Below are 13,309 nucleotides of genomic sequence, written 5' to 3'. Positions count from 1 at the left end.
AAAGTATTGCTGGGTCCATTTAGCTTTTAATGTAAGCTAGCAGGTTAAAAAGCATGAATCACTTTTTCTTTAAAAGAAAGTATTTCTCACTGCATATTTGTCTTGGCAGAGCAGTAAGTATTGGAAAGAATTGCACAGCTTTTTAAGCTGTAATTTCTGGTAGTACCTGTAAATATATATACAGTGACATCTATAACATCCATGGATTCCTTTCTAAGGAGAGCACAGTAAGAACAGTAGTTTATCTTCTCTTCAGATATGAAGATGCTTGGGCTGCCCTTCATAAAGGAGCCAAAGATTGTGCAAAAGCTGGAGAGGTAAGGAAAACTAGCAATGCCATACTTGAAATATTTTAAAATGTGCAGGTAATTTTAAACTAAAATTTTTAGTACCAGGCTACAGGGTTAACCTTGGCCCTTAGGTAAGCACTCACACAGCCTTGTTCACTCAGACAGTGAGGTAAACTACAGTGTAATGCAAAGGTGTAGTAATGTGATGCAATGTAAGCAGTAGCAAAGATGATGTTGCATATTACTGCTGTAGCTCTTTAAAAGCAGTGGGGGTAGCTGGGAAAGTATAGAATGCATTTGGGGATGAGGCATGTTAATGGTTTGTGTCAGGGCAGGGCTGCTGCACTGACACTGTTTGCTGCCCACCCCTAGTGCACAAGAGACAGCAAGATTAGAGTGTCTGATGGAAAAGATTAGGGAAGTGTTTGTGCTTTCTCCTAATTTGATTCACTATTCCTGCCCTGGAAGCAAAGTAACAAAAAATTTCAAGCCACGTTTAAGGGTCAGGCAGTGTAATCTGGGTGGCCACAATGAAACCTTCACTTTGGCTGGGTACATCCTTCCTGGCTCTTCTGGTTATGTAGGAGACTTCTCTGTATCTTTTTGCAATGACTAAGTAACTCACTGTGTATTTACAGTAAGAAAGAAAGTCTCTTATGTTCTTCCTTCTCTTGCTTAATGATATGACCCAATGTATCCTTGCATTCTAGTGAAAACCTTCAGACATTGGAGATGGAGTTCTCTGTACCAGTTTGGCATGTTTTACTGCTCATAATGATCTTTTTTTTTTTTTTTTTAGAAAATCTCTTAAATTATGTGATCACAGTTTTATAATACTTGCTAGTTTGCTTTAAAAATTGTAGTTTTGAAAACAATGTGAGGTTTCATATATATTAAACTAATTTTTTATACTAATTATAACCTAATCTCACATATTATGGCTGCTTGGAAAAATAAGAATGAAAAACTTCCAAAAAGACTGAAATTTCCCATGAAATTCAGATATTTACTTTAGGCACAAGCCAGTGTATGTATTGCTTGTGGAGTTTTGTTTGTTACTTTTTTGTTAAAAAGTGGAAAATAAAGACTGTGTAAGCACAGAAGATTGACTGTTCTGTAGAAGACCTAGAGGTCCACTTGTCCAGTATCCTATTTCTGCTTACTTGTGCTGTCTTATTTATAAATGTTGAATAGAGAAAGTGCTTTAATTGCAGCCTACAGTCTTAAGATATTAAATGGTAGATGTTAACTACCATTTCCCTTTAGATGATTGTCATTTCAGCTGCATTCAGTTATCTCAGGCTGAAATGTTTGTGTGTTTGTCCCTATCTCATGGTGGCTTGTTTTGGGTTTTTTGTTTGCTGTACTGTTTTACTGATAAAAATACCATATCCCAGTCTCAAAACTAGACCTGACTTTATTTATATAAGACTGTTCTTATAAAGTGTTCCATTTCTTACTGGGCTTTGCATTAAGTTTTCAAAACTTGTCTGGTGAAACAGAAGTTTTTTAACAGGGATAGGGAGCTGGGGAAATTTGCAAAGGATAGAAGTTGTTCTTTTGAAAGAATTGATCTAAAGTGGGTAAAATTGTAAATTTGAGAGCTTCTTTACCTATTGCTCAGAGCTTTTCAGTTTCTACAAATAAAAACTATAAAAATTGAGAAATTCAGAATGCAGATACAGCCACAGGCTGTAGTTGTATGCAAGAGGAAGAATGGGTAATGGAATTACGAGCAGGGAAACAATAATTGAATCATCTGAATTATATGTAAGTTATATGTTTGTTACCTATGATCTCTTCATCCTGGTGTTTTTCATAGAATCTGACCCATATAAGCAAGACTTTTAAGCAGTGTATCCTTTTCTCATTATTGTATTATATAATAAAAGTTAGGAAGAATGAAACAACAGAAATTGAACTAATTTGGAAATGTGTTCATAAACACTTGGCACTGCTGTCACAAGAGCAGAAGAGAAGTACTGTTATATAGGCAATTTTTAAAAAAATGTCTTTCTTTTTACTTGATTTTCTAGATTATTTTGCATGTGCAGGGTTTTCAGTTTTGTTGTTAAGATTAAACTGGTATGACTGGCACCATTAAACTGTTCATCTAAATACACCTAAAATCGCAGCACTGCAATGTTGTTATTGAGTACCAGTGCAACTCTGCTGCTGAAGTTTTAGGTACATCTTGTTTGCAGTTAATAACATCCATAAAATACTGCCTGCGTTGGTTAGGATATTGAGAAATAACTTTGTATCTTACTTTGTTCAGTGCATTTTGATACAAGTATTCCATACTACAGGGGATTTTTTTGAGCACATTGTGTATTTACTTGAGAAGTAGGTGAGTGGCAGTGCTGTAGGGTTGCTATGCTGACCTTATGCTTCCAAACGCATTAATTATAAATATTGCTTAAGATGCTTATAAATAGGTACATAAATTTGCAATTGAAGACCTGTTTGTTTCAGCTGGTCGATAGTGAAGTTGTGATGCTGTCTGCACATTGGGAGAAGAAAAGGAACAGTCTGGTGGAACTACAGGGTCAGCTTCAGCAAATTCCAGGGTTTTTAGCAGATCTGGAATGCCTCACAGCAAGCTTAGGTAAGTTTTTATAAACATAACAAGCATTCAAGGAAGTACAGAGGATTAGACTGAATTTCAACTGTTGAGAATGTTGTGATTTTAAAATTTTAACTTTGCTTTCCAAATACAATCTTTCTATTGTAAAACAATAGTTCTTAAACAAAGTGTTTTTTTTTAAAAGGATCAGCAGGTAGCAGTGGTTGCTCTCCCAACAGTTAAAATTTTATATATGTTGTTATTTGAAAAAAACAAAATTCTGACAAATGTATATGTTGTGTGAACAGTTGAAAAATACTAATCTTGAAGTCTAAATTGTTAAAATTTTTAAGTAGTGTGAACACTTCTGTATAGAGTTGCTTCTCTTTGAGTCTATATAATTTTATATAATAATGTTTTAATTCATCATTTGGGGTGGGATGGGGGGGAAATTTGTCTGGCTAGGGACACTTTCAAGGCATAAACCTTTGGTTTTGGGTAATTGTTGGTTACAAAGGTAACTTCTGTATTTTAATGTGCAGAGTTAAGGTATTTTGAAGTGATACCCAGCTTTTCTATAGGTGAATATTAATGCTGCCTATTAAGATTACCAAATACTTCACGTTTGTTAGATGGGTTGAAATTTTTATACCTTTACCAAATGTTAACCTGTTCATTTAATTTAAAAGATGAAAAGATGAATGTTTGGTGGACTAATTCTGGAGCCTCTCATACAAAACTGTTGATCCACTGTTGAAAATTAAATTAGGAAAAATGTTGGGGACTCTTAGTCTCTGAAAATGCCTAGTGTTGCTGAGTATTGAAAGGGGGATGCAACATTTGACAAGCAGCAGCCTTGTCTGTCCACAGTACATCTCTTGATGCTTCCATGAAAATCTATACAAGGTGCATCAAAATAAAGCTTTGAAAAACTGCTGTCTGCACATGGATTTTCGGTAGCTAAGTACCCCAGGGACTTTGCCTGCACTCCTCTTTCTTACAGCATCTGAGAAGCATGCAGAAATTCCTTGTGTAATTGCAGATCTGGTTTTTTTGTTGGGTGGGCTGGATTTATGTGCTGACATGTGATGTGAAGAAAAGGAGGGTTCTTCTCTGTCTTCAAAGGCTGATTTCTCATTCTGCTATGGTCAGTGGACGTGCACAAATCAGCTTTTGTTCTTAGGTAGGCTGGTAATAACTTTGCTACTTATTTCCGAACCAAGCAATGTATTCCAGTTTTTATTACAATTTTCTTATACCATCTTGTTTAATAAGGTTTTATCATCTGTGCTAATGATTCAATATTGGCTTTTTGAAAAAAAAAATACTATTTTCTAAGAAAATAAAAGTTCAAATAATGCTTTATTATAACACTGGTTTTAATATCATCAGGTACAAAGTGATGTGCACTCCACTGGTAGACCAAAGATAAACAATATAATAAAAAGCTAATGGAATTGCCTTTATAGTTCATAACTGGAAATGCTATCAATCCTGATGAATTGAGGTTACCTTCTGATTTCTAATACAGTTTTATGAACCAGAATTAATCTCATGCCGAGTGTAGAATTTCGTGGAGAGGGATGTCTCTAGGATATTTTTGATACTGCAGAAGTGGGATTTAAGGAAGCATTCAGCAGCCTGCTCAGGGAAGCTAACGAACTTTGAAGTATACTGCTAACGTTGTGAGATTTGCACCAAATCTTCTAGCTTTAACTTTTGTATCAGATTTTAAGTAATTTATCTAGAGTTTCTTATTAGTTCCTCCTAGCAATTGTGACGGGTTTTTTTTTAATTGTTTGGGGTTTTATTTTTTCTTCTAATAAGTTTTATGGAGTCTATTTGAAGACATAGGTATAATTTATACCAAATTCAACATCTAGCCTTCTGGAGGTGATTTAACAGAAATTTACTGCAATATTCTGCTCACTGTTTTCAGTTTTTATAACTCTTAACTAATTGTTTCAAATAAATATAAACTGTATTCAGTTTTCCAGTAGATAACTATTACTCTGTAAATTTTCATATGAGTGAAACATTCTGTAAAAAAAGTGAAAATAGAATCGCAAAGTGCTGGGCTATGCATTCAAGATGTAATTTGGCTAACCTTCATAATTTCAAATAAGTAATAGTTCTGTCTTATGACATGATATGCTGCTAATAAATCTATTAATGCTTTCATTTTGAAAGTAGATAGGGGACCTTGGCTGCTTTCAGTAAAAGAAATTTCAGATAATGGAAGTGAACCTTTATAGTGACCTGCTTAACATTGGTGTGAGTCATGTACAGATTCTTCAGCTTTTGCTATGTATTACAAGACACATTTTCATTAGCAATTTTGTAAAGTTCTTAAGCTTAGGTATTCACATTATCAGTCATCCCTCACTTGAAGTAAAAAGTCTGTGTCTTCATTTGATAAATTTATTGTATTATGTAATGTCTTGTAGCTGCTGTTGAGAATTTTGCAGAAAAAATTACTCTCTTGTAAAACAGAAAAGGACAGTTACTGCCCTTTCAAATTGCAGAATTGGAATCATCACTTAAACCAGTTTTTACTTGAGAGGTTGTAGAAAATACCTGCTTACTGGTGTCTGACATACTTAATATGAAATATGTTTCATATTTGAGCAGTGGCATTTTGCTCAAACATCTGTTTTGATTTCAGCAAATCAATATGTACAAACTTTGATCCAAATCCAATTTTCTCCCTTTTCTTTTTTTTTTAAGATCTAATATTAAGCATTAACTTGATGCTAGTTTCAGAAAGACTGGTCTTGTACATAGGTGACAGATCCAACATAGGTTGAAAATATTTTACTGGTGGGACTGGGAAGAAAATAAGGCTGGGGATGCAGCCACAAAGATAAAAGCCTTTGCCTCTTAGTCTTGAGGTTTTTGTTTTTGTTTTTGGGTTTTTTTTGAAGTATGGGCTAGATGGGTTTGAAAATCCATTAGGGAACAGAACTTCTTGCACTGCTTAGGAGAGGTATCCTGGTTTATATCTTGAGCAGAAGGTCAGCCTCTTTTTTCTTGCTCTTTTTTTTTTTTTCAGATAGTGTATCAAGTATGATAGTTGCCATTTTATAGCTTTATAAAATTCAATCTAATTTGTTCAGAATTTGCATTTATCTTTTACTGAGAAAATCAGGGGAAATATTGGGAAGATTTACATAAAACCAGGGAATTTGAATAATACAATGTAAAGATAGTCGTGTACAACTGGGAATTTTTCTCCATAGACTCCAGGGCACAGCATTTCAGCAGAGAGGGTGGTTGTATTAGGTAGAAGTATATGTATAAAAGGCATACAGTTTGGTGCTGTAAGCTTGGAAGTATCTGAGGATTGAATACACAAGGAAAAGTATCCTAGTATACTTGTTCTGTAGTTTCAGCAGAGAAGTTGATTTAACTTCATGTAAGTGTTATAATACTAGCTGGGTTTAAGCTATTTTCTGTAAAAACATAAAAATTGAGCACTAGAACTGTAATTATATAAATTTTTTCTCTTCTTTCTTTTTTGTTGCAGCTGAGTTGAACTCTTCCTTTTCATATATGTCTTTCACTGTTCATTTTAAACTTTTAGTAATCTCTGCCCCTTTGTGGCCTAGAGGTAGAGGGAATATCTTTGATGTAATTGCTTCCATCCTTTCTGGTTTTTGCCTTTTAACCAGAAAATACGTGAGCTTTTTAGAGATGGCTTTAATAAGAGGTTTCTCTTGTTTGAGTGGCTGGGACAGTGCAGAAAAGCTACGTTACAGTTCGTGTAGGAAAAATGGAAAACTACTTTCTGACTACAGCAATGATTTAGCTATTCTAACAAATTTTGTATTCATACAGAGCTACAGATAACGTAGGTTTCAGTTATAAAAATTATGTGGTAAATTTATATTAGGTAATCATTAGAGAGAAAGTGTTTTCAGGTAAAAATTTTGTGGTTATATTCTAGATAAGCACTTTAATACTGTTAGCTGGTAAAATAAGGAGAACAGCATATACTGATGGAAGATAATTCAAAGTAATTTCATCTAATCAAACTTTAAACATGCTTTAAAAGAATTAAAACTAATAATTAAAGCTTCAAGTAGTGGTGTTATACTTGTGATAGTGTAAGAAATACAGGCCAAACTGCTATAATTGGAGTGATGTGACCTAAAGAACAAGTTATTTTTTTCAGCAACGTAATAAAAAATACTATTTCTACCAAGTGTGGCATATTGCAATACATGAAAATTCTTAATCTAAAGATAAATATATTTTTTAAAATCTGAAAAAGATTTAGAGGAGACAGGTATTTTTACAGCCTAAGTTTCAAGCTGATTAAATCTATAGTTTTGTTTGGCACTGCCTTTGTATGCACAGTGCATATATTCTGTTTTGGGTAAGAGAAATGTTAATTCTCAGCTGTAGCTGATGCTACTGCAACAGAGCTTGTCTTCAACTTTTTTTTTGTGAAAAGCAACTTTTCTTTCACTTCAGAAAAGAGGAAAACTTCTGAAATCTGTGTTGCAACAAAGCAGGATTGTTGCCTTCTGGAGTGATCTTTAGTGTCAATTCCTGTTCTTCAGGAGCACAGTGTTTTCTGCAATTCCCACTAGAGGCTGCTCAAATGCTAGTGCTAGGAATTAGTTGCTCTCTAGAATTCACATTTCTTCATCCTCTTTATTTTCCTGTCCTTTGTTGTTGGCCTTTAATATTATTTCAATAGCGAATACAGCAAAACAGGTGGTGGGGGTTTTTTGAGTGAAAAAAGCGGTGGTTGATAGGTACCTCACTAAATTATCTTCAGCCCTGCTGTGTTTGAAAATTTTGCCAATTAATAAGGGAGCAATCATTCTGAAAAGCAAGTTAGTACAATACAGGTGTTTGGATTTTAATGCACTCAGAGAAGTCCATTTCTTAAGCAAAAAGGGAATAGCAATTATAATTGTGATAAAAACATTATGCTTTGAATGCATCTGGATTTTGTGAGAGAAAATTGAGTGTGTGGTAAACAATGAATGTTCCACATCACAATATGTAGAACTGAAAGCATCTTTTTTCCCCTCAGACCTGTTTCTGCATTAATTTTGTCAACTGCCTTTTTTGGTTTTGGGGTTTTTTTGCCAATCCCTGCCCCCTCCCCTCAGTGATCTGTATACAGATAAATAATTTAGATAAATATTTGCTGATTACAGGATTCCTGTTTGCCTTTCTGACTGTTGTGGATCTTACTTGTTAGGGGCTAAAAAAAACCATAATGAGTGAAGCTGAACATATGAATATGCATCCTAGGGAATTTGCATATGAAGTCTTAACTTTTGCTTTTTTAGGGGAACCACAAGGATGGCTATTTATAATTGAACAATGGCTAAGAAAGTTGAAATAATTTGTAGTCCAAGTTAGGCTCCAAGTAGAATGGCCAAGTCAGAATTGAAGACTTGACTGACGCCTTCAGCTTACAGTTTTCATCTTTTGAGGATCCAAAATATATTACCTTTGGCTGTTATTTTGTTTGTAAAAATGTGAATTATTCTTGCTTCTGCAATTTACTTTCTCCCAGTATAGGAGAAGTCCTGGCAGAAAGGTGAATAATAGTCCTGTAATTCACACAGCTCCATCCTAGAGTAACTAGCCGGTTAGAGTTTGGGAAAACAGTTTTTCCACTTTGGAATTCTAAGGAGAGACATGGAATTTAGCATTAAGCACTGTCAGGGAGAGTGATCCTTTGATATAAGATTCACATGGGTTAATTCAGATTCAGATGTGGAGGGACGTCAGGAATTGTCTAGTCCCAATTTCTGCTCAAAGCAATGTGAGCTATGAGATCAGTTTTCTCAGGGTTTATCATAGGCAAGATCTGTTTGAAGTTGAGACTGAGCAAATATATTTAAAGATGACATTAAGAGATGTGTATGCAAAATAGGTGAATTTAATTGTAAAATTTACATGTGTATGTAAAATAAGTAAATCTCTATATTTAGCTATCAGTAAAGGGTCTGTCTTCAGAGACATAAGTATATATTCCTTTATGTTACCATGAAATCATGTGAAAGTTAAAATTCTTCCAGTATGCTTCATTTGAATAAATGAAGGTTTGACCTGGCTTTGGTCAGCACAGCTTTATTCTTCAGATTGGTACTGTTTAGGAAGGCCTAAACTGACAGTCTCCTCAAGACGGAAAAGGATGAGTCCTGAATGCTTCTCTTCCTCAAATATAGACCACAAGCCTGTGAAACCTGCATACTGGGGCAAATAGAGTGGTTCAGCATCTTACTACAAGAGAACCTCACACAGATTTCTCTTAATGTGACTCTGCTGCCACTCTTTACTGTGGGGTTTGGGCTGAGATTTGTTTATCTTTTGGAGCCATTTATATGTTATATGTTATATTTATATATAACATTTATATATTATATGTTATATTTATATGTAAATAATACCATATTAATTATTTACCTTTATGAAATCCTGTTTCTGTTCAGGTGAGTTGTCCATCTATTGATGCAATTTGATATTCATACAAGTGTTTTTTATAGCCCAGCTAGAGGCAAACTTTGAGGAAATGGAGAATCATCTGTTGTGTCTTGAGGAGCTATGTGAGCGGTGTGAGTTGGAAAGATACAAATGTATGCAGACATTACAGCTGGAAAACTACAAGAAAACAAAAAGGTAAATAAAACAATTGTTATAAATATAAATTAGCATAAAGTATAAGCCTTTCCTAATTAACCCCTCATATGTAATATAATTCCTTTTATTGTCATCTATCAAAGAAACAATAGTCTTTGACAGGACATTGCAAATTTGTAGTAGATTCATTGAATATTTAACTCTTAGTGATTAACAGAGAGTACATGTGTTTGGAAAATTATCATTGCATTGTTGTTAAGGTGAAGTCATGTTTATTATTCTCTGCAAACAATTGGAATAAGGGCTGTTGTTAATAAGCACAGATAAATTGTTGTTTCTTTTAATCCCTTGCCCTGGTTTATGTATTTCTTCTTTTTTTGCCCACCATGTACCTGTCAGGTTAGGAGCTGAATTTTCATCTATCTTCCTTTCAGTTCTATCACATCCTATCCTGTAAATAACCTTTCACTCTGTATGGAAGGTATTAATCTCCTGCCATTCTCCTACTTGTAAAAGCAGGACATTAATTCTTGGAATCAAAGTTCAACTTATACCAGTATGTGTGAAAATTCAGAGCTTTCAATTTGTGACCTGGTTTACTTAAAAGATAATGTAGCAAGGGAAAAACACGAAGCACTTAAATAACTTAAACTGTTGACTTTCTTGATTTTTGTTACTGCCAGTGCCAATAATAAAATATAGGGAGGTAAGAAAAGCAGTATTACATCCATTATGTAAATTAGAAAATGAGTTGAGTTGAAGCAGTTTGTCAAAGACAGTGTCTGGCAGCCTGTTAGGGAGGGGTGGGTGGATGTTGGTGTTGACTGACATGGGGATAACCCGATTACTTGATATGTCTAGGCACTTGATTGTGGAAGCAAGTTTGATACATGTGGTAAGGTAAGAACGACTGGTTTGTCTCACAGTTCTGATCAGGATGTGGTGATCAACAGCAGGACTCTGCCAGACAGCACTGATCACGTTTTGCTTAGCTTATCTGTGTTCTTGTTCTTGACCCCCCTTGCCATTCTTGCAGATCTTTATTTTTTTATGGTTTTTTTTTTAATGCCAGTCTCTTCCCAAAAGACCTATTCACCCCTGATTACTTTTTCCCTATTGGTCATCATTTATTATGTTGGGAATCTTAGCCTTCTGTGATGTTACAGATCCAGTTACTGAAGGAGTGCTGATGTTGCAGGTTCTACCTCCCAAAAGATCTGATCTCCAATACCTTAAAGCTCCCTCTTCAGTTTTCTGTGAAATTTGGCTGTTTCTCACCTAAATCCCCTTTAAACATCTGTAAAATCCATTCATTCCTCATGGTGCTAACTGTGGCTTTTGTCAGTATCTTATTATGTTATCTGTCACATCTGGCAATTCCTCATGTCATGTTCCTTTAGTTTTTCACATCCCGTTCAGTTGTCTTAACCTCAGGCCAGGGCCTCGGCAATGATCTGTACACTTTTCCTGCAGCCTGGATTTTCTCTTTCCCAGGTCAGGGCAATTTCATATTCTCCCTCCAGGAAGAGTCAACAGCACACAATATGAATGTTCACTTGTTCAGACCTACTTGAGTAATCTAAATATTTAAGAGTAATAATTTTAAAATTATATATATATGCTATTTAACCAAGTAACACAGATTTAAAATGTGTATAAAGCAACAGATTTGGTCCTGTATCATAATCTTTCTACAGTTTTCTGAATGGCCTTTGTTCTCTCTGCCATCCTTGCTCCCTTTCTCCTAGCCTCTGCTTTCAACATCAAAATAAAGTGTTAAACCATTGCCTGCTCTGCTTAGCAGCATCTAATCAGTTTTATAAATAGAATGCTAAGCAAGCTACTTAGTGTAATTATAAGCTGATTACATTTGGTCAGACCTAGACAAAACAGGAAAAATACAGGTAATTTCTGGTTGATCATTATCAGTATATTTATTTAGGTAAGAAATTAACTGCTAGCTCATTACTGGAAGGACACTTGCCACTCGAAGAGCAAGCAGCCGGTTAAATTGACGTGAGTGTGATTTGGAACTCGTGTCCTGTCTTCCTCTCTTTAGTGCTTGGGATTTTTACTGTGATACCAGCTGAAAGAATCAAGGGTGGGGAGGTTCAGGAGTATATGCTCTCTCTTTAGGACAAAAATTATTTTCAGGGAGTGAGTGGTTTTGTGTTTGAAAAAAAAAGATATTTTGTGTGTTTTGACAATATGGGGATGAAAACGGAGATGAATATGAACTCTAGAAACTCTGGTTATTTTAATCATGTAACAAAATGTAATTTTGTTATAAAGTCACTGTAGAGCTTAGGCTAGAAGCGCATGTATTTGAAATCTTTTGAAAAAATGAAAGACTTAGAAGAAGGTGCTTTAGGTCAACATTAAACCTATGAAATGCAGCTTATGGTAACTATGGGAGCTTGTTTTCAGAAATAGGTCTTCCTGTTAAATAGAGCAATTTTATTTCAGTTCAAACAGATCAATTTTTTCCCTTTTGTCATTGTGTTGAGTACTAATTTCAAAGTAGATTCATCAATCCAGGGTCTTTTCCAAGTTATTTAAAAGCCTGGTGTTTGGGAGGATTGGGGTTTTTTTGTGAGCTTATGTCTGGAATTTTAATATTCTCCTCTTTTTCTGTTTAAATCCATTGATCAGAGTACCAGTACTGTTGTATGAAGTCTAGATTCCACCCTTGTTTTCTTTAGTTAGTCTCACTGCAATTGTTTGCAAGTATGTTAGCATTAAACCGTGTCATTTTGTTTCCTGTCTTTTCTAAATCAAGCACAATTCTTCTTCCTTTCCTTCATTCTCCTACTAAGGATATTCTGATTTCTGAAAACTCTCTGTATCCCTTCAGTCACATGTGGCAACTCTTGCTTTCCCAAGTGCATGGTGTCCTTTAGGAAGCACTGTCAGCAGCTCACTTTTGTGCCATCTTTTTATGTGCCCTGAATGACAGCCTTGTGGTGTAAGACAAAATGTTTCTGTCCTGAAGCTGTATGTCCTATGAAGGTTTTGGTACCATTTGTATCCATTTCAGAGAGATCACCAGATTTTCAAAAACAGAAACTCTTGATTGTTTTGTTAATTAAAAGAAGCTGCCCACCTGCAAGATTTTGTAGGAATACATTGGGAATAGCAGAGTCCTTGCCACTGGAAATGAGTGAATAGATTTTACTGTGTGTTATTTGGCTTAAAACATAATTGTCTGAATGTTAATTATTTTAGGATGTCTTGTTTAAAAGCCCTCTCTGTTTTTCATACTTGTCAAATTTGAGAACAGATATAGAAGGAAAATAAATGTAAAAATCTAAAATCCAGAGTCTGAAGTATACCCTGATGGTAGGGTATACTTAAGTGGTGAATGTTTAGTAATATTCCAAACCTTAGTGTGACTATGTTTTTTTCCTTTTTTATGAGATTTAAACAAATGCTTTACTTGAACAGAAAATAAGTTCTTAAAATGTGTATTTATTCCTAACTTCTGTATTTTAGAGGTTTATTTGTGGTCAGATAATGTGTAACCCCATGCTTTGGTAATTAGTGCAGTGGGTAAGGAGCTGAACAGATTGTCATGGTTCTTTTTGGATGCATTGCCCTGCCATGGTGGTGCTTTAGTACTTCTGGGTGAGAAGAATGTTTGATTTACTTTCTCATCTAGGATATAAAATTTATGGCAATTGCATTGTGTAGATTAGAGATGTGTGCGAGAAAATGTCATGGTTACTGTTGTTTTCTTACATACACTTTATCCCTCTTTTTAATTGCTTCGGTATTGTGATAATGGCTGCAAGTTCCCCACACCCCTTTCTTAACGACTGCACTTGTCACCTATTGTCCTGCCTTC

General features: G+C 34.9%; 1 protein-coding gene across 2 annotated transcripts in view; it reads left to right on the top strand.

Annotated features, from left to right (window-relative positions):
- DTNBP1 (dystrobrevin binding protein 1) overlaps window positions 1–13,309 on the top strand; it is a 64,325-nt gene that overhangs the window by 6,787 nt on the left and 44,229 nt on the right. For both annotated transcript variants that reach the window (XM_085051819.1, XM_085051818.1), the window contains exons 4-6: window positions 257–317; window positions 2,766–2,898; window positions 9,372–9,504. In XM_085051819.1, coding sequence (XP_084907945.1) covers window positions 257–317; window positions 2,766–2,898; window positions 9,372–9,504 — 327 coding nt within the window. The remainder of the gene's footprint in view (window positions 1–256; window positions 318–2,765; window positions 2,899–9,371; window positions 9,505–13,309) is intronic.

The sequence above is a fragment of the Lichenostomus cassidix genome, chromosome 2 (assembly GCF_008360975.1).
Source record: "Lichenostomus cassidix isolate B80296 chromosome 2, HeHo_3.0, whole genome shotgun sequence".
NCBI classification, from domain to species: Eukaryota; Metazoa; Chordata; class Aves; order Passeriformes; family Meliphagidae; genus Lichenostomus; species Lichenostomus cassidix.
This window is presented reverse-complemented; position numbering and strand designations above follow the sequence as displayed.